The following is a 21,368-nucleotide window of genomic DNA, read 5'->3' on the forward strand; positions in this document are numbered from 1 at the left end:
TGTTTCACCCTAATTTTGTGGTCATCAGGGGTACATACTCAGTGCACCCCTTCTCGGGAATTGAACCTCGGACGTCGGCGAAGCCTCTTCCATTGTGCCACGGCGTGTGGTTTGTCTATTTGAGAGTATGTAGATTGGAATATATATAATATATATATATATATATATATATATATATATATATATATATATATATATATATATATTACACACTCGCACTTCGCAGCGGAGAAGTAGTGTGTTAAAGAAGTTATGAAAAAGAAAAGGGAACATTTTAAAACTAACGTAGCATGATTGTCAATATACAGTAATTGTTTTGTGAGGGTTATGAGTGTTGCTGTCATCAAGGATTTGATTATCATTATTTCTTTCAATCAGGTTCGTATTTGTAGGATGTGTTGTGTTCAAGTTACATTCCGTGTTTGTCAATCGTTGTAAAGATGACAGGTTTCATTCATCGATTCGTTTCTTACTGCATCAATAAACAGCTCGTCTTCCTCTTTATCTGAGACCTGACACACTGCATGCACGGGTTTTTTTTACACTGTCTTCCTTTAGCGGGACATTGACTTTTTCCACCGTGTGCTTTGTTTCCGCAGTATTTGCACTTATGACGCTTCATATTTTTTTGCTGCCTTCTCAATTGTATAATTCGGTTTTTGTTCAGCGCTCTTTGGAACTGTTTGTTTTTGTCTGTGCACTGCATCAGTTCACGTGAGCCGCTCGGTGTACATGCATCGAGGGTTCCCAGCTGTGCTGGTGCCATCTCGTGTGATGTTCACGGCTGTATGCAATGTCAGCTAAGACTCGGCACTTAAAAGTTTCTCTCGCAGTTTCAATGAGTTTGTGCCAAACACCACCCTGACCATCTCATCTTCCTCTGCATAAGCACAGTCCTTCACCCGTGAATATTTAGCGGCAGTGTTTGTATTCGTTTGCCGCTGACGGACGGCCTTATATGGGCAGGCACTAAATTACGAGCAGATGTCTATTATAGTATATGGACGAGAAAATAGGTTCCAGTTATGACCATTACGCGTAGAATTTCGAAATGAAACCTGCCCAACTTTTGTAAGTAAGCTGTAAGGAATGAGCCTGCCAAATTTCAGCCTTCTACCTACACGGGAAGTTGGAGAATTTGTGATGAGTGAGTGAGTGAGTCAGTGAGTGAGTGAGTGCTTTGCCTTTTATTAGTATAGATTGTAGTACATCATTTCTCAACCTTTAAGTATTTGCGACTGAGTTTTCATAATAGTATTAATCACGCCCCATAAGGTTTTTTTGAAAGGAGCTCACTAATACCAATTTCTCCTTTTTTAATTGATATATCATAGATTAATATTTTATTATACCTGCTTAACTTTTATCGACATTTATCGAACTATATTAATTTTTCTAGTATCATGTAATGTAGTTTAAGTTAATTTGTTTTGGTTTCAATAGATGTATTTTTCATATTTTCGATTCGTGTTTTCTTTTTTTCACATCTTCGCCCCGCCCCACAGTTTGAGAACCACTGTTGTAGTGTATAACTTCTCCCCACCTTCCCTTCTACATCTATAACCTCAGGCAATTAGGTGTAGTAAAAGACAAGCAGGAGTTAAGTTACACTTTAAATAATGTATTATTGATAATATTCATAAATAATAACAATATGCAAAGTACATACAACCTGATAAATGGTGATGTGTAGTTTCAGGCGACACAGACTTGTTAGTTACTTAAAATGTCTCTAGTTAAGACATCATTGGTGGTCAGCTTTCTTTAGAACAGGCCGCATGCCTGTCTCAATATGGCCGCCAAGCTGTGCTCTTCATTGTGTTGTCCTTTTCAGTTCATGGTGTGTGAGGTGGTCATTCATCAGTTTGGTAAGAGAGAGAGAGAGAGAGAGAGTGAAGGAGTGAGCAAATGTATAGGTTTTCTGTCCAACCCCTACGGCCAATAGGGTGTCATAGTACTTAAAAGCTTTTGATACAAGCCAATTCCAAATAGCCATACTTCAGACCAATGAGAGGATTGAACATTTTCACACCTGCCCCCCAAACCATATGTTAAGGTAAAGCTTGGCAGTTAGGCAGCCTGGCTTTGTGTGGGGTTTCAGAGAGAGAGACTTTAGCAGAGAAACACTTGCCAAACTGGTTTGAGGCACCTCCCCCTCCAGCTGTATCGTAAAATTCAAAGAGACCCATTCCTAAAAGGGGAGAGTAAAAATGAATGTTTCTCACTAATGTAACACTAATGATACATTGCTTTGCCTAAGTTAAAAATAAAGACATACAAAATATTTATCAACTTCTATGCAAAATTTCACATCACAACAATATGGTAACCGAAATTTTGCAGTGTTCGAAACAGAAATCGGCAAAAGGCAGTTTTGACCAAATTTTTCTCTGCAGCATTTTGTACTGACAACTAAAACAACTTGAGGACGTAATACGGTACATTATATAGGACTAGATAAATTGCAGTACCGGACAGATAATGTTTAGTAGTTTAGAAAATTAATTTGAATATTGAACAGTAAACAGTACATACAATTTATTTAATGAAACGGCCGGCTCATGACCAGACCAGAGTCCGCGGGCCACCAGGCATTGCCCAATTGCCCGAATAGCCAGTCTGCCCCTGTCAATGGGCACTGGCCCGGAGCTCCAGGAGCATAGGGGCCCACAATGTTCCTGATGTCTATGCACTGTTTTGCTGTTAAAACAGGGGCCTATGATGATAGTAAGACGGCCCTGGGTAGACAACGACAAATACAAACGTAATGGCTCCAAGACACTTCAGGCTGAAGTACGGACATGACATTGGTGAGCACATCATTCCGTGGGGTCTGAGGGCTCGTTTTTAAGTTGAACAGACGAAGGCCAAATGTGCAGTAACCAGGATAGGCGGGCTACAAGCAGAATGACACAGCGTTACAATGTCGCTATAATTTCATTTTCCATGTTCAATTTTTCGATAACACCCCTTGTTTAACTGCTTCCTAACACCGTTAGTTTTAACCTGAGCTTGGGATCGAGAGATTACAGTATAGCATGGAGGTCAACTTCTGTCGTTTACTTCTTTCTCTTCACCTTTTCCACTTCTATGTGGGGTCGACGTGCTTAATCAACAAACAGCTCAGTTCTGCACCTCCTCGCCAGTCAAGTCCTTTTTTTTTTTCAGATGTCCTTTTCCTTTATCCATCCACCGCCACATTTGGCCTCCCTCACTTTCTTTTCCCCTGTATTTCCATTCCCATCACATCAGAGGAAAAGAAAAATAGCCAATATTTGTCATCTGTATGGCTAGTTTAGTTTTTTTTACAGGTTTATCGCTAGGATATATAAAAAAAGATTAAAAATAATTTGAAATATACAAGAAATGTATAATGGAGTCCCATTAAAGTAACCTTTTACCTACAAGTAAGCAGTTTGTTCAGGAAATGATGTCATTCTGTAAATTACTTTTATAGCTAAAAATCAGTTCAATTAAGACGACCTGCCAAGAATAAAATTTGCGAAGTTACTTAATGCTTTTCTTACTATTGCTTATACAATGAACATTATGTCAATAGATTTTTTTTTTTTTTTTGTATGAAATAGCAGTAGTAAGATCCCATAAACATAGTCTGTTTGTTTCAGTCCAATCAGCCTGAATCTTACCATTTTGTTTTTATTGCCATAGCAAAAATAAAGTAAATCGTCATCAACACCATCAAAAGTACAATATGGAGGAAAACTGGATCTCATACTTCATTTCTCTAAAAGTCTCCCATTTCTTTCCTTGCAATCTCTAGAGGACATTCCATAGTTGGAAGAAGCGGACCTTAGAGATCCAGGGGGAAAATAACATTATTATAAACAACGACAAACATAGTAAGTCTCCAAAACATAGATGACAAAGGACTAGGACATGGCTGGAGCAGGATACACTCCGTTAAACATCACTAAGCACTCATAGTGTCCAGCAGCAGTATTAAAGGACATGGTCCTCTCATCTGAATGAGGCTCTAAGTACATCATAGGTCTAGTTTGGAGTTTATAGCTGAGGAACTTAACAGTAGTAATAAAAATGTATGACTGAGAGCAGTGTCTACAGCAAATACTTGTCTCAAAGATTTATATTTCTTGTCACCTAAAAAACAAACACCAATTGTATAAAACTTAACCAGAGTCTCATTAATTTAATTTAATTAAATTAACATCCAATATCAGCTTTCGTAAACAAATACAGGCCACACAACGGTTAATTATCGGCACTTTCTGTTTAAGCGCCAGCTGTGGTAAGCACCCAGGAATGTTGGCAGAATGCACCTTAACAAAATGCAGATTTTACTTGTATAGCACCGACCAGCTATGGACTTGTATCATTTCAGACAGAAGTGGCCCAATAGACATTTAAGAATGGTTGATTCCACAAATAAAAATTAGATTTGCTTACCATAAACAGTATTCATCCTCAGTCTAACACTTTTGCTTTTCATTACAGTTTCCTCTCCTGTGAACAGCCAGAGGATTAATCCACCCTGGCTAGAGGCCTTACAATGGAGCCACCAGTTCAGTACAAGTCGAGCACTCCTCGGCTCCAAATTCAATAAAAGTCTCCACTTTTAGTTTCATTTAAGGGGGCAGGCACAAGTGTGACAGTTCTCAGCTTGATATTCCATTCATGAAAGCTGAATTTTAATCAATAATTTATGACATTAAACCATTACCAGCTTTAATCCGTGTCCATGTGTCACGATTGAAGTAGTACAAAAGCAGAAATCTTTCCCACACTAATTAGATTTTAAACATGCATCAAGTCACATCTTCATTTTTATTGACCTAAATTGTATATAATGATTCAAACTCTTCATGATTTCTTCTTCCTTGGGACCCCACAATCCTGAAAGCAATCTATGACCAGGCTTTCTCAATGGCTTATTATGGAATACCTCATAAATAGGAGGGCTTCTAGTGAACTTAAGGTGGAATGACAGAACAGCAAGCACATACAGCAGGCAGACCAAAGTGTAAAAGCCAAGCTCTACTCTTTGTCCATCACCTCTATCCTCAGTTGTTTCCTCTTTACTACCTGTGTATAATTTGATAATCTAGCCATCAGTGGGGCAAACCAGCCCAACTTGGTGCCAGTATCAAGCCCAGCTAAATCAAAAGGGCTAGTGGTACGAAGGGTGTCCAGCTGTAAAACATTGGCCAAAATCTAAAAAAAAAAAATGGAATTAATCCAGTCAGCTTTGGAAAATGATAGGGTATACCTTATAGACAACACACTGTGGCCTCGCCTAAACCCATTGGGAAGTGAGTGAGGGCTACCAGGCCAGGGGCGGGCTTGACTAAAGTAGTTACTCCAGAAGAAGACAACGACAGAGGGGATGAAAGAAAAGGGTCAGGTAAAGGTAAGAGTGGGGGCACTAAATGACTGTGTAAGGAAGACAGCTGGCAGATGTGATGGAAAGGAAGAAAGTGGGAGTGTTGTGTGTGCACGAAATGAGACAGAAGTATCCAAAGAACTAAGATAGTCTTGGCAGTGAGAATAGGAGGAGTGATGTACTTGACACTCGTCACCCTGAGCCTTGGTGAGACTGTAGTTAATGAACATTTGTGTATGTGCTCCTTGAGCGGGCTGTGAGAAAGATGCTACTATGTTGGTCACAAATGGATGAAAGGCTTAGGGCAGTACGTGAAAGAGAAAAGGTGCTTGTTGGCAGTGATCTTAATGGGCATGTGGGAAAGAGCAAAAGGATGTTTGCTGAGGACATTGTGATCTGTAGCAAGAATACAGAGCAGGTTGAAGAGACCCCGGAGAGGTGAAGAGGTGGAGATATGGTCTAGAGAGGAGAGGAATGAAGGTCAGTAGGAACAAGACAGAATACATGTGTGTAAATGAGAGGGAGGTCAGTGGATTGGTGAGGATGCAGGGAGTAGAGTTGACAAAGGTGGGTGAGTTTAAATACTTGATCAACAGTACAGAGTAACAAGGATTGTGGAAGAAAGGTGAAAAAGAGAGTGCAGGCAGGGTGGAATGGGTGGAGAAGAGTGTCAGGAGTAATTTTTCCATCCATCCATTTTCCAACCCGCTGAATCCGAACACAGGGTCACGGGGGTCTGCTGGAGCCAATCCCAACCAACACAGGGCACAAGGCAGGAACCAATCCCAGGCAGGGTGCCAACCCACCGCAGAGGAGTGATTTGTGACAGATGGATATCAGCAAGAGAGAGAGGGAAGGCCTACAGGAAGGTAGTGACACCAGCCATGTTATATGGGTTGGAGACGGTGGTAGTGACCAAAAAAGACAGGGGACAGAGCTGGAGGTAGCACAGTTAAAGATGTTAAGATTTTCATTGAGTGTGACAAGGATGGACAGGATTAGAAATGAGTACATTAGAGGGTTAGCTCAAGTTGGACGGTTGGGAGACAAAGTCAGAGAGGTGAGGTTGTGTTGGTTTGGACATGTGCAGAGGAGAGACGCTGAGTATATTGGGAGAAGGATGCTAAGGATAGAGCTGCCAGGGAAGAGGAAAAGACGAAGGCCTAAGAGAAGGTTTATGGATGTGGTGAGAGAGGACATGCAGGTGATGGGTGTGACAGAGCAAGATGAAGAGGACAGGAAGATAAGGAATAAGATAATCTGCTGTGGCAACCCCAATGGAAGCAGCTGAAAGAAGAGGAACATCATCTAATTTGGTAAATTAACATTTTGTGAAAAGAAAAAAAATCAACTTGTGACTTACAGTAGAATAGGAAGGGAAAGCCAAACAGACTTTCTAATGTGTAGAAAATATCATGTAAAAGAGATAAAGAATTGAAAGGTCAGAAATGGATAAAGTGTGACAGTGCAGCATCAAGTGGTGGTGATGGACTGGGAGATCAGAGTCAGTAGGAGAATAAAACCAGAGCAAGCACCACCAGGAATAAAGTGGTGGAGATGAAAAGAGGAAGGGTGTAGGAACAGGTTTAGGGAAAAGATTTAAATAGAGCAGTCATTTGAGAGTATGGAGGAATGGTGGGAGGACAGCAAAGTTGTATTAAGAGCAGGTGAAGAGGTGTTGGGTAGGAGACAGGAATGAGCCCACCTAAGGACTAAGAGACTTGGTGGTGGAACAGAGAGGGGCAGGATGTGATAAAGGCCAAGGAGATGGCAAAGAAGACATGGTACCAATCAGAGAGAGGGGAAGACAGAGAAATGTCTAGGCAGACAAAAATAAGGAGATAAATAGGGCAGTGGCAAGAGTCAAGGCACAAGCCTTTGTTGAGATGAATGAAAAAATTAAGATAAAAGAGGGCAAAAGAATGGTATTCAAAATAGTGAAGACTAGGAACAAGGCTGGAAAGGATCTTAGTCTGGTAAATCAGATGAAAGATGAGCAAGGTGTGGTCTTAAATGAGCATGAAAGGATCATGAATAGATGGAAGAGGTACTTTGAAAAGCTGCTGAATGAAGAAAACCCAAGGGCAGTATCTGGGGATGGAGTCTCAAATGAAGGGCTAGTACCAAGAAGAAAGAGGGAGGAAGTAGAGGAGGCACAGAAAAGAACAAAGAATGAAAAGGCAACAGCATCAGATGAAACATCAGTGGAAGTGTGCAAGAGTTTAGGAAAAGAGGGAGTAGATGAGTTGTGCGATCTAATGCAGATCTTTTAACAGGAGAGAATAAAATAGGAGGGGAGGAACAGCGTGATTGTACCCATTTATAAGGAGAAGGGCAATTTTCAGGATTGTGGTAAAGCTCATTGTCACATGCAATGAAATTTTGGGAGATGGATAGAGAGGAGGCTTAAAGAAAAGACCACCACTAGGGAGCAGAAGTTTGGTTTTACGCCATCTGATCGCAACTGATGCAATCTTCGCATTGAGACAACTAACAGAGATGTATTAAGAAAATCAGAAAGGGCTGAATATGGTGTGACTGAGTGCCACATCAAGAGGTCTGGAGGTACATGGGAAAGAGAAAGGAGTACCAGAGAAGTATATGAGGATTGTCCAGGAAATGTATGAGGGAGTGAGGACTTAAGAACTCAGGTTAAAAGTAGTGTTGGGGTAACGTACAAGATCCCAGTTCAAGTAAGTCTGCACCAGGGGTCTTAATTCCTTACTTTTTTGATCTGGTTATGGATGTGTTAAGTCATGGGATAAAAGACCAATTCCCCAGTTGCAGGCTTTTTGCTGATGTCATTTGTGTTGTGTAGCGCCAGGAAAGAGGAAATGGAGAGGAAGTTGGTAGAATGGAGAAGATAGAGGGTTCAAGATAAATATGAAGAAGATGATCAGAATTCAGAAGTTAGCCTGCAGAGAGAGCTACTGAAAAGAGTGAATACTTTCAAATATTGAGTATCAGTTGTAGCCCAAGAAAAGGAAAACTAGATTCAGAGATAACCCATAGAGTGCAGTGTGGATGGAACAATTGGGATAATACATTTTATTTATATAGCACTTTTCCCATGGAAGAAAGTATCAGAAGTATTGTGTGATTGAAGAATTAAGGCAAAGGTTAAAAGGTCAGGTTTATAAGACAGTGGTAAGACCAGCAATGATGTAAGGAGCCGAGACATGGGCAGTAAAGGGAGTGCCAGAAAGAAGTTAGAGGTGACAGAAATGAGAATGTGGAGATGGATGTGTGGAGTTACAAAAAGGACAGAATTAGAAATTTTACAATCAGCGGTACAACAACATTGGGGAGATAATCTAAGACAGTAAAGGAGAGTAGGTTGAAGTGGTCTGTACATGTGATGAGATGACAAAATGAATATGTGGGTGAAAGAGTGATGGGAATGGAAGTACAAAGGAAGAGAAAGCGAGGCCAAAGCTGAGACAGATGGGTAAAGTAAAAGAAGATCTGAAGAAAAAGGGTCTGACTGGGGAGGGTGCGCAGGACCGACCGAGCCATTTGGAGAAGGTTGATCAGCACATCAAGCCCCCACAGAAGCGGGAAAAGATGAAGAGCAAGAAATATCTTTATCTGATAATCACTTACCTTCAATTATGCATTACAAAATGTAAATGATGCAAGTCTGTGAACACAATAACTCAAAAGGAAAATTGCAATGAAACTTTGTTTTGTAAAATATTACTTGCTTTGAACAAACAGCTTTAATAGAGTTTGCCTTGCAGAGCTAAGAATGTCTTATTTTAGTGCATATTTACACTCCATATGCAGCACAATTGGGGAAGGAGATCAGACATTACACACAAAGATATAACTCTTTCATTTCATATTAAACTGTTACCAATCGTATTTGTATTTAGAGAGGGTCATTCACCTGAATACTATACCCTATGGGGACCAGCACCTCTTCCCTTCACTCCGGCTTCTTTATAATTTAATATTCTATTCCATGTTGTTCTAAGTTCTGCTGGCTTATGTCTTTACTGTAATTGTTCAGATCATAATTAGTATTGATTGTTTTATTTAGTCCAGACACTGGGATTTCTCTTCTTTCCTTTGTAGAAAACTCAGGATCTGTTGTGTTTAAGTAGCAATATAACAAATGATCTTTTCCTTTCTTTGGTTGACCACTCTTGATTTCTTACCTAAAATAACATTTTGTTGTCACATCTTTTCAATTTTAATGGAGCAGCAGCACTTGTCAGGTTGATTGGCATCACACAGGAGGTGGTCATGTTTGAAGATTTTGTACCAATGATAAAACTTTCACCTGCTCTGGTCTAGAAATGGCTGCTGGATACCATTGAACTTCAGAAGACATTCTTCCAATACAAGTTTTTTTTTTTACATCTTTTTATTAATACTATTAAAGCGATTTCCTCTTTCAATAGACTTGGATAAAGCTTGCACCATGAAGCCCATCACTTGAACATACTGATTAAAGGTTGGCGGGGTTAATATCACATACACACATCACTTAATTCTCCTTCCTCTCTGGTGTGAATTACTTAAAAATGGCCCTTTGTGAGAAATGCTTGCCACATTCAGAACAGCAAAAAGGCTTCTCTCCACTGTGAGATCTTGAGTGCACATGAAGACTGCTTTGACAACAGAATCTTTTGTTACACCGATGACAGCAAAATTGCTTCTCTTCGATGTGAATTAGTGCATGATTGTGAAGACATTTCTTGTAAAAAAATTGTTTCCCACATTCAGAACAGGAATATGGTCTCTCTCCAGAGTGAATTCCTGTGTGTATGTCAAGACTTTTCTTGTCAGGAAATTGTTTCCCACATTCAGAACAACAGTACAGCGTCCCCCCAGCGTGACTTCTTGTGTGTGGGTTACAGTGGCTACTTCTGGAAAACTGTTTGCCACATTCAGAACAGCAATATGGCAGTTTCTGCTTCTTATGGCTACAGCCATCACTTCTGCATTTGGATTCATGACTAAAACGTTTCCTCACATCTTGGCACTTCGACAAAGTTGCTGCATTTGCATTGTGTATCTGTTTTTGAGAGGTAATGATAGCTATTCCTGTTAATTTCATAATAGGCAGACATCTTAACTGCAAAGAGCCTCGGTTCTGATTCCCTGATCCAGGTGTCAATTTCTTCAGGTTTTCGTCATGATCTGGAAGTTGCGGTTTACTCCGAAGTAAAGTCTGAGGAAGTGAAGATGGGCAGTGGCTGCAAATCTCTTGTAAATCTGTAAAAAGACATTGATGAATGATTCAGACTACTTTCCAAACCAAAATAAATCCAACATTAGAAAAGCATTTAAAAGTAAATTGCTTCTGTAAAAAAAAAAAAATCCAATTGACAAAAAAAAAAAAAAACCTCCAAATCCAACATACTGATAGGAAATGCGATCTTTATCTCGCTTACATTTTGGTTTGGTTGATATTTTACGATACAAAAGCTTTTGTTTAAAGTCAACTCAGTCTCCAAACAAAATCCAGGTTCATTCAAATGATATCCTTTTCAAGTTCATGTTTTCTGTCATGTGTACAGTAAGATTCTTACTTGCAGGACTCCTACTGACCAGTAACAGCAGTACCAAAAGCTACAGTAAGGTTATAAGGTCATTAATATCTTGTGTACAGATTTCAGCAGTGTACATTTTATTTAACATGTGTTAAGCATATTCTCACCACTTTCTAATGCCATGATTAAGAAGTAGAACTATCTTACCTTGAAGGATCTGTTCTTCTTACTTGAAAGAGCTACCACACCTCAACAACAGATGATGAATAAAATAAAACATGCTGTATTAAAAGTACTCACCTCATAGGAAAAACTCTGCAGCTAAGGATATCAAAGCTAACATGAACAACAGAATTACAACTAGATTGTAGGTGATAGAAAATTATAAATATCCATTTTATTTTATTAAGCATCTTACAGAACCACTTTGTAACTCCACCTCCTTGGCTTAGTGTTTGTTTAAAAAGTACACAGACAACCATAGTTAGTTTAAGCTCAAATAACTGTCAAAAGGACATATGAAGGAATCGAGTCATACATAACAGAGCTGGTGTTACGTGACAAATGGATAACCTGTCTAGTTAACGTCTTGAGTTTCTTTTTAAAAGTCGCGAGTCTGTTGATAGCACCTCAAGCTTTCAGCAACATGGACTCACAGTGGCAAAACGTCAGTAAATTCCAAACGTCATTTGGGTCGTAGGAATAGTTAGCAGAATATCACTTTACGCCCAAACTTCAGAAGTCAGCTTGAGAAAAAAAAAATGGACAAGCCAAAATTCAAAGTCTTTTTTTATCCCCCCTAGCAGTATACGCACAAAATCAACAACAACATTTATTTATATTGCACATTTTCATACAAAAAAATGTAGCTCAAAGTGCTTCAAAAACCACTTTAAAAACCAATATGAAACCAAATACTTGTAAAAGGAAAGCAAGCAAAAGTTTTTTGCCCTAGATCAGGGGTGGGCAAAGCCAGTCCTGGAGGGCCACAGTGGCTGCAGGATTTTGTTCCAACCCAGTTGCCTAATTAGAAAACAATCTTTTGTCAATAATTTAATTACTGCTTTAAATTTGTCAGGTCATTCATATTCTAGATTTTTTTCTTCCTTTCTACGGATATAACTCAAATGATTTGAAGTCTAAAAAAGGATGAGTAATTCTCAGTCCTTTACTTTTTTTTCTCTTCACTTTCTTCCATCCATCCATTATCCAACCCGCTGAATCCAAATACAGGGTCTGCTGGAGCCAATCCCAGCCAACACAGGGCACAAGGCAGGAACCAATCCTGGGCAGGGTGCCAACCCACCGCAGGACACACACAAACACACCAAGCACACACTAGGGCCAATTTAGAATCGCCAATCCACCTAACCTGCATGTCTTTGGACTGTGGGAGGAAACCGGAGTGCCCGGAGGAAACCCACGCAGACACGGGGAGAACATGCAAACTCCACGCAGGGAGGAACCGTGAAGCGAACCCGGGTCTCCTAACTGGGAGGCAGCAGCGCTACCACGCCGCCCACTTTTCTTACAAGTTTTTAATTAAACAAAACAGGTGTAAATGGAAACAAGCTCAATGGAGAAATGCTGGTTTCTTTTGTGATTTACATTTTATTGCTAATAAGGAGCAATTAGAAACCAAAATACAGCTGTTTTAAGACGAAAATAAGCAATAAAAGATTCAAAATCTTAATGTGCGACACAATTAAAATGAAGCAGAAGTGTTACTTGAGCAATAAGTGCTTCTTATTAAGCAATTGGGTTGGAACAAAAAACCTGCAGCCACTGCGACCCTCCAGGAACGACTTTACCCACCCCTGCTCTATAAAAACACATTCTCAAACAACAAATCAATAATTTTTTAAAAACTATCAGATTACCACAGAAAATTAGAAAGTGTGCAACTGTGATTTTTATACCATGTATTGGGTGACGCTACTGCTGGAGGTCATGACGTGTAACAACAAAGATAGCAGCAGATATACAATTTCAACAAAAACAGCGGTTCCCAATGCAATTTTTCAGAGCTGTAAACGACCATTAATCAGAAGAATAATTTAAAGACTTTGATTCTCCACATTCAAAAACTATAATAGGAAAGAAAAAACAACAAGGATACTAAAACTAAGCCAAGACAAAAACTCAAGAACAAAACAAAAATGACAACAGGTGTTCTTCAAACAATCATGTCCTTCAGATAGAAGGCCCAAACCATGTATGCATTTAAACACCAATAAGTGGATTTTATAATTTATTTTTATATGTCACTGTACAAAAATCTGTTTGATTTGATATACTATATTAATCCACAAGGGGAAATTGTCTTTTCGCATGACCTTTGGGGGTCAGAGTGTAGGGTCAACCGGACCAATTTACAGATTAAACGCCTTGCTAAAAAAAGAGTCCTAACGAAGCAGCATCCCTTCTGGCAGTAATGGGACTTGAATTAGAAGCCTTCCAGATACGAGCACAGATCCTTAGCCTCAAAGCCACCAATCTGCCATCTTAACCACATCCACTTTTACCCGAGAAGCTAAAATTGTAAAGTGGCACACTGACTGTGTCTGTCTACTGCTGGACACCGGTAATCAAAACAGGCTATGACAGGAAAACTACGCTAGATATCCGGGATTGTAGTTAGTATTGTTGGGTGGGAAACGACAAATTATGGGGTACATTTAAAGAGGGTTTCCTGTACTTGATCTGACAAGCCAGTGTGCGTATGTGTGTGTGTGTGTGTGTGTGTGTGTGTGTGTGGAGAGCCACTGCTTTACAGTGTTACCCTAAAGCTTCTTCTTTCTTCCATACTTTATGATGTCTTCTGTCTATCTTGTACTCTGGTCTTGGAATGCTCAGAGAACGAGAGTGAAAGAACAAAATCGGCACAACTACTTTATACAAAAAGTGAAGATTTTACAAAAGCAGTAGGTTTCAGCCTCCTCTTGCCATGCTCACCAGAGGAAATGCTGCCCCTTGATCACAACTGCACTTGAAAATTGTATTTCAGAGAATAAAATCAACCAAACTGAAGCTACATAATTAAAAAAGGACAGAACCTCTTAGATAGGAATTCACACAAACTGCCCAAAAATAGTTAATACTAGTTGAAAAACCCAGCATTGCCCGGGAGGAAAAGTAGTTTTTTTAATTGTTTGAGAAAACCAATTAAAAAAACACAACTTTAAAAATAAAAATAAATTAACAAACAATAAAGACTCACTAATGTGCTTGTCTTGCGGTCTTGTATGTATGTTATCATCCAGTTAATGCTCAGAACCGGCCAACTCTATTTAATTTGAAAAGTAACAGGGGCGCGATGCTGCTCAAACTTAAAGAATGCTGGCAGTCGCCTGCTATATACTAACTGTGTAAGCAGCACAGGATCCTAGAAAGTATTGAAATCGTCAGAACTACTCTGGGCATCGCTCTGCTATGAGGATGTGTGTTGCCGACATGCTCGCATTGTTTGTGCATTAGCAGCTAAGTGACTGTCTTTCTTAGGAGGTTTCCTTTTGGCAGTCTGCTGGCCTCGCTTACATAACCTCGGAGCTGGAGCCCTCACTGAGACTGTAAGTCTCACTTCCGGGCTGGACAGAAACACACACTTCCACGCGTAGAACTCATATTTAATTTCAAAAGCAACAGGCGGACGCGGTGCTGCTCAAACAAAAAGAATGCTGGCAGTCACCTCTAGTTCGCCCTCTGGTCGTCGTTCCGAGTGTCCACTGGATGATAACATCCATACAAGACCGTAAGATCACCCCCATCCTACCCAGAAGGGGGTGGAGGATAGGGCTGATTTCACCCTACAGTGTTTTTAGTCGGCCATTGAGAAACATGTGTACCAAGTTTCATGAAAATCGCTCCAGACGTTCGGGTGTGATGCTGGAACATACATACACATACATACTGTACATTGCCATATATATATTGTCAGGGATGCCAGGGGCCATGACCCGGCCGGGATGTTGTGGGGGACCGGATGTGGGTCTGCCCCCACCCTGGATCACGTGGGGGTCGCCTTCCTGGTTGCTCTGGGGGCCACGGGTACAGGGCATGGAAGCCCTACCCTGTAGGGGCCCATGGTCACCGCCAGGAGGCGCCCCAATGCCTTGGGGACCTGTTACCCCAGCACTTCCGCCACACCAGGAAGTGCTGGGGGAGAAGATTTACGACGGCGCCCGGATAGCAGCCGGGAGGACAGCCGGCACTTCTGCCACGCTGAGGCGTGGCCAGAGGAGGAATGCCAGGAACACCTGGTGCTCATCCGGGAACCATATAAAAGGGGCCGTCTCCATTCATTCAAGGCTGGAGTCGGGAGGAGGAAGGACGAAGCACAGAGGAGGTGTGGAGGCGGCCCGAAGAAAGTCATTTGTGAATAGGACTGTGTTTGGAGGTTGTGTGCACTGTTTGGACTGGGTCTTAGTGACCAATGAACTTGGGTCTGAGAGACCATTTATTGTAAATAGTATATTTAATAAACGTGTGGTGGTGTTTTAACAACATGTCCGCCTGTCTGTGTCCGGGCCAGGTTCACAAAATTATATATATATATATAGATTATGCTTTCTAAGTCAGTAAACTATCCCTGCTTGCCACCATAAAATATTAAACTTCACCACATATTCAATTTTCACATAGAAATTTGAGACCCTCCTTTTTGGACTAGATGCCCAATCCTATAACATACATATTTCATTTTACACTTACTTTCTCCAGACGGATTTGAAGGTACTGTCTGATCTTCCTGAATTCTATCAGATGACATTTCTTCAGCCCTCTTTGTGTCAGACTGCAATGATTCAGGACTCACGTTGAGGTTGTCAGGCTCCTCACCTTTAGGTTTTATCATTTCACTGCTGACAGACTTCTCCTCAGCCTCTTCTTTAACGCCCACAGCCGGCAATTCATAATCCTCATCCTTAATGGGCAGATGCTCCCATTCAGAGTCCTCCTTTTTAATATTTACAGTCGTTACGTTTGTGGTATTTATGTCAGCCTCACACGTCTCCTCTTTCACGTCCATCTTGGTGTTATAGTAAAGGGCAACAGCTGGTAAAAGAAGATTGAATGCCATCAAAAATGGACCATGCAGAATGAAAAATATGTTAGCTTCTTTTGACAGAACCCCATTAGTTGAGGTTTTGTCAAGTCAGATAGCTTAGAGAAATCACATTCAGCATATTCAGCATTGTCGATCGTAAATTGTCCCTAGTGTGTGCTTGGTGTGTGGGTGTGTGTGTGTGCCCTGCGGTGGGCTGGCACCCTGCCCAGGGTTTCTTCCTGCCTTGTGGCCTGTGCTGGCTGGAATTGGCTCCAGCAGACCCCAGTGACCATGTGTTAAGATATAGTGGGTTGAAAAATGGATGGATGGATATTCACAGTAACATATATCAAATTATCAGGTATATACTGTATGTACAATTATTAGGCAAGTGAGTATTTTGACCATTTTTTATGCATATAGCTGTATAAACATTAATGCTTATTAGATTTAAGCATGTCAGGTGATGTGTATTTGTGTAATGAGGGAGGGTGTGGTCTAAGGAGATGTGCATAATTATTAGGCAGCCTGTTTTCCCTCAGGCAAAATGGGCCAAAAAAAGAGAGATAACTGACTCTGAAAAGTCAAACATTGTAAAAAGTCTTTCAAAGGGATGCAGCACTCTTGGAATTGCTAAAATATTGGGGTGTTTCCACAAACCTTTCGCCAAGCATTAATCACTGTCTTTCCAAAACAAAATAAGGACTTATTACAATGTGCATCATACAGACCAATTTCACTTCTGAATAATGACGTTAAAATACTCTCTAAAATCATAGCTAGAAGGATGGAGAAAGTGCTCCCCTCGGTAATATCACAAGACCAAACTGGATTTATTAGGGGCCGACACTTATCTTCAAATCTTCGACGCCTGTTTAATGTAATATACTCACCAACTAAATCAAACACCCCAGAAATATTATTATCATTGGATGCAGAAAAAGCATTCGACATGATTGAATGGAAATACCTTTTTACTATATTGGAGAAGTTTGGGTTTGGCCCGAACATTTATGCATTGATTAAATTACTGTATACTAACCCAGAAGCTTCAGTTTGCATCAACAACATTTGCTCAGACTACTTTAAACTAGAACGTGGCACAAGACAAGGATGCCCTTTGTCACCGCTGCTGTTTGCGATTGCCATTGAACCACTGGCAATACATTGTCGAAATACTGATCAGATAAAGGGGATTAGCAGAGAAGGACTGGAACAGAAAATCTCATTATATGCAGATGATATGGTACTGTATATTTCGGACCCAGAAAATTCTGTGCCTGCAGTCTTAGCAGCACTCACAGAATTTCAAAAGCTCTCTGGTCTCAGAATTAATCTGAATAAAAGTGTACTCTTTCCAGTGAATTCTCAAGCATATAATATTAGATTAGACACCCTACCTTTTATCATTGCAGAACAGTTTAAATACCTCGGGTAAACATCACAAGTAAACATAAAGCTCTATATCAACAAAATTTCGTCTGCATGGAAAAAATTAAACAAGACTTGCATAGATGGTCAACCCTTCATCTCACACTAGCTGGAAGAATTAACACTGTTAAGATGAATATTCTTCCTAAGCTCCTTTTTATTTCAAAACATCCCAATATACATTAATAAATCATTCTTTAAGCAATTAGATTCAACAATAACCTCATTTATTTGGAATTCAAAACATCCACGCATCAAAAGAGCGACCCTACAAAGACAAAAGGCAGAAGGTGGCATGGCTCTACCTAACTTCCAGTTTTATTACTGGGTGGCAAATATACAGGCGATAAGAACCTGGACACAAATAGAAGAACATACACAGGCATGGACCGCAATAGAAGTAAAATCCTGCAGTACTTCTTTGTATTCCTGCTCTGTGCTCCAATAAACACACGCTATCGGCAATACACTAATAACCCAATTGTGCTCCACTCACTTAGAATCTGGAACCAATGTAGAAAGCATTTTAAGACGGAGAAGCTTCTATCTGTGGCACCCTGCAAGAGAACCACCTCTTTCAACCTTCACAAACATATGCAGTTTTTAATATCTGGAAAAAATTTGGAATTAACTTGCTTAGAGATCTTTATATAGACAACGCCTTTGCATCCTATGAACAATTACATTCCAAATTTAACATTCCAGCTACACATTTCTTTCACTATCTTCAAATCAGGAACTTTGTTAAACAGAACCTTCCAGATTTTCCTCATCTTGCACCCTCATCCACGCTGGAAAAATATTGCTCAATCTCAAGGAATTAGACTCCATCTCTACAATATATAAAATCATTTTACAATCCCTTCCTTTCAAAGATCCAAGAGGACACTGGGAAAAGATCTCTCAATTAATATATCAGAAAAGGAGTGGAAAGTAGCAATGCAGAGAATTCACTCGAGCTCCATATGCGCAAAGCATACAATTATACAACTCAAAATTATATATCGAGCACATCTGTCTCGACTAAAACTCTCCAAAATGTTTCCAGGGCATGATCCAACCTGCGAACGTTGCAACCAAGTCCCAGCCTCACTAGGTCACATGTTCTGGGCCTGCACCAAATTAACATTATTCTGGACAAAAATTTTAATTACCTCTCAGACAGTCTTGGACTCACAATCCCTCCTAACCCATTAACAGCTGTGTTTGGGGTTCTTCCAGAAGGGCTTAAAGTGGAGAAAGACAAACAAATTGTGATTGCATTCACTACACTCTTGGCACGCAGACTTATTCTGATAAACTGGAAGAACTCTCCTCTTTAAGTCAGTGGGAAACCGATGTGTTATATTATTTGAAATTGGAAAAATCAAATACTCAGTTAGAGGATCGTACAGACTTTTTCAAAACATGGCAGGATCTAATCAGTAATATTTTAAAATAAGTTTATAAAGCACAGAGAATTTATTAATTTAGGTATGTTTACAAGCCTTAAATTTTACGCTTTTTGCTCTCTCTCTCAGGGTGGGGATCGATCTGTTCTTAACATAATTCTTTTTTTTTTTGTAAAAACTTGATTGCTATGTACGGATTGTAATAAAATTAATAAAAATAAATAAATTAATAAAAATATTGGGGTGTAATCACAGACCCATCAAATGTTTTGTTGCAAATAGTCAACAGGGTCCCAAGAAATGTGTTGAGAAAAAAAGAAAAAAGGACACAAATTAACAGCCTAAGATTTGAGAAGAATCAAACATGAAGCTACCAGGAAGCCATGATCCTCCAGTGCTGTCATATTCCAGAACTGCAACCTACCTGGAGTGCCCAGAAGTAGAAGGTGTTCAATGCTCAGAGACATGGCCAAGGTAAGCAAGGCTGAAACCCGACCCACCACTGAACAAGACACACAAGTTGAAACTTCAAGACTGGACCAAGAAATATGTGAAGACAGCTTTTTCTAAGGTTTTACGGACTGATGAGATGAGAGTGACTCTTGATGGACCAGATGGATGGACCTGTGGATCAGTAATGGGCACAGAGCTCCACTCCAACGTGGAGGTGGGGTACTGGTATGAGTTGGTATTTTTAAAGATGAGCTAGTTGGACCTTTTTGCATTGAAGATGAACTCAAAATCAACTCCCAAACCTACTGCCAGTTTTTAGAAGATAAAGACACCTTCTTCAAGCAGTGGTACAGGAAAAAGTCTGCAGCTTTCAAGACCACCGTGATTTTTATGCAGGACAACACTCCATTGCATGCATCGAAGTATTCCAACTGCGTGACTAGCCAGGAAAGGCCTCAAAGGTGAAAGAATAAAGACATGGCCCCCTTCCTCACCTGACCTAAACCCAACGGAGATTTACGGGGGAAGAAGAACAGAACACCTCTCTGAACAGTGCGTCTGGGAGACTGTGGTTGCTGCTGAACAAAAAGTTGATTGTCAACAGATCAGGAAACTGACAGAAACTGACATGGTAGACAAAATAAATTTAATTTCATGTGGAAGAACAGCTTTAAAGTTAAAAAGAGTGTGCTAAAAATACACTATCAGACTGTGGACTTAAAGGAGCACTCCACCCAGACTTTAATATTATTTTTATGTTCAAAGATCAACGACACTAATATGTGCAATCTCAACAAAACAAAAAATAAATGTAATGCTTTGTTATGGTCTTTTAACCTAAAATAATTAACTGGTGGTTTGGTATTCGAAATTTAATGCTTATGTTTTTCATTGTTACCCTGTGTATTAAAAAAACCTAACAACTTCATGCCTGATGCTGTTTATATTGTATATTCTTTGAATAAGCATTTAATACAATTAAACTGTATACATGGCGCTACACAAATACTCATTTTCGTTGATTGGAAGAATCCATATACAGTTCAACTAAATTAATGGGATAATGAGGTCTTATTTTAAATAGGGAGAAATGAAATGGCCTCTCCAAGGAGCTGTTTTGATTTGATGGATTTTATTCACCCCCAATGGCTGTCCCACCGCATTGCTTTTACGACTGCATCTTTAACCTGCATGTTATTGTGGACTTTTCCTATGTTAATTACATTTAAAAAGAAAGAAATGCACAAATCAAAGCTGTTTTGTGCAAAATCGACTTTGAACACACAGATTTCGGCGATCTCGCGAGTACTGATACTGAAGGGAAATAATAATTATTTACAGAAAAGAATGCATTTTTATTGACGGTTTCGCATCCAGGCTTTTTGAAGTTATTAGAGGATTTGATAACGTAACGTAAAGTGATCGAAACACTGAGGCAAATAAATCGCACTTCGCGTAATACACAGAAGTCCGAAAGAATCGGGTTGCTTGTGATTCAAGTCTCGTGACGTAACTCTGACTGAAGCGAACGAAGAAAAATCCCACATCCGTAAAATGACGACCCCAAACCCGTTTAACTTACCTTCTATATCTGTCTGATGTGCCACACAACTGCAAGAGTTTACCGTCCCGTTTATTGCTCATAAGAGAGAAGAGACTCGCACACTTACTTGGGTCTCTGTCGCCCTTGATGACGTAACACGGCACGTGGCATAGCCCTCTGTTTACGTACACGCACGTTTGCTCGCTTTGATTTACATGAACGTGCGCGCTGTCGCCTGATCTTTCCGTCTCAACGCCCATTTAAAAACAATGAATGAAATCTAAGTAAAATAAAAACTTTTGCAAAGTGGCATATCTGATGTAAAATTAATTTGTAGAGTTTGTTTTAATTTAAAGCAGAAATGTAGCTTTCGTTTTTAAGTGCCAATAGAAAATATTAAAGTTTTCAGTTTTAGGCGCCCGTTATTCCACACAGATTTTATAACAGCGTTTCGCTTCACTGTCTGATTTCATCGAGACATTATAAAACTGTGAGGAGCTCAATGGAATACTCCACCGCAAAAGGATGCGTTTTATATTATTCTTATCCTGTGTTGCTTATAACGATAGCCAAGAAAAAAAAATCTCATGTTTCTATGGAGAACGAATGTAGTGAGACGTTAAGCAAAATGACACCTTTTATTGGC

General features: G+C 39.9%; 1 protein-coding gene across 1 annotated transcript; it reads right to left on the reverse strand.

The window, feature by feature from the left end:
* Positions 1–8,566: 8,566 nt before the first annotated feature.
* Positions 8,567–20,916, reverse strand: LOC120533321 (zinc finger protein 510-like). The gene is made up of 3 exons (XM_039760162.1): positions 20,850–20,916; positions 15,571–15,912; positions 8,567–10,582 (listed from the first exon to the last, which is right to left on the reverse strand). Exons 2-3 carry the CDS (start codon positions 15,884–15,886, stop codon positions 9,879–9,881), a joined length of 1,020 nt encoding a protein of 339 aa, XP_039616096.1. The 5' UTR covers positions 15,887–15,912; positions 20,850–20,916; the 3' UTR covers positions 8,567–9,878.
* Positions 20,917–21,368: the final 452 nt, after the last annotated feature.

The sequence above is a fragment of the Polypterus senegalus genome, chromosome 8 (genome assembly GCF_016835505.1).
Source record: "Polypterus senegalus isolate Bchr_013 chromosome 8, ASM1683550v1, whole genome shotgun sequence".
Taxonomy (NCBI): domain Eukaryota; kingdom Metazoa; phylum Chordata; class Cladistia; order Polypteriformes; family Polypteridae; genus Polypterus; species Polypterus senegalus.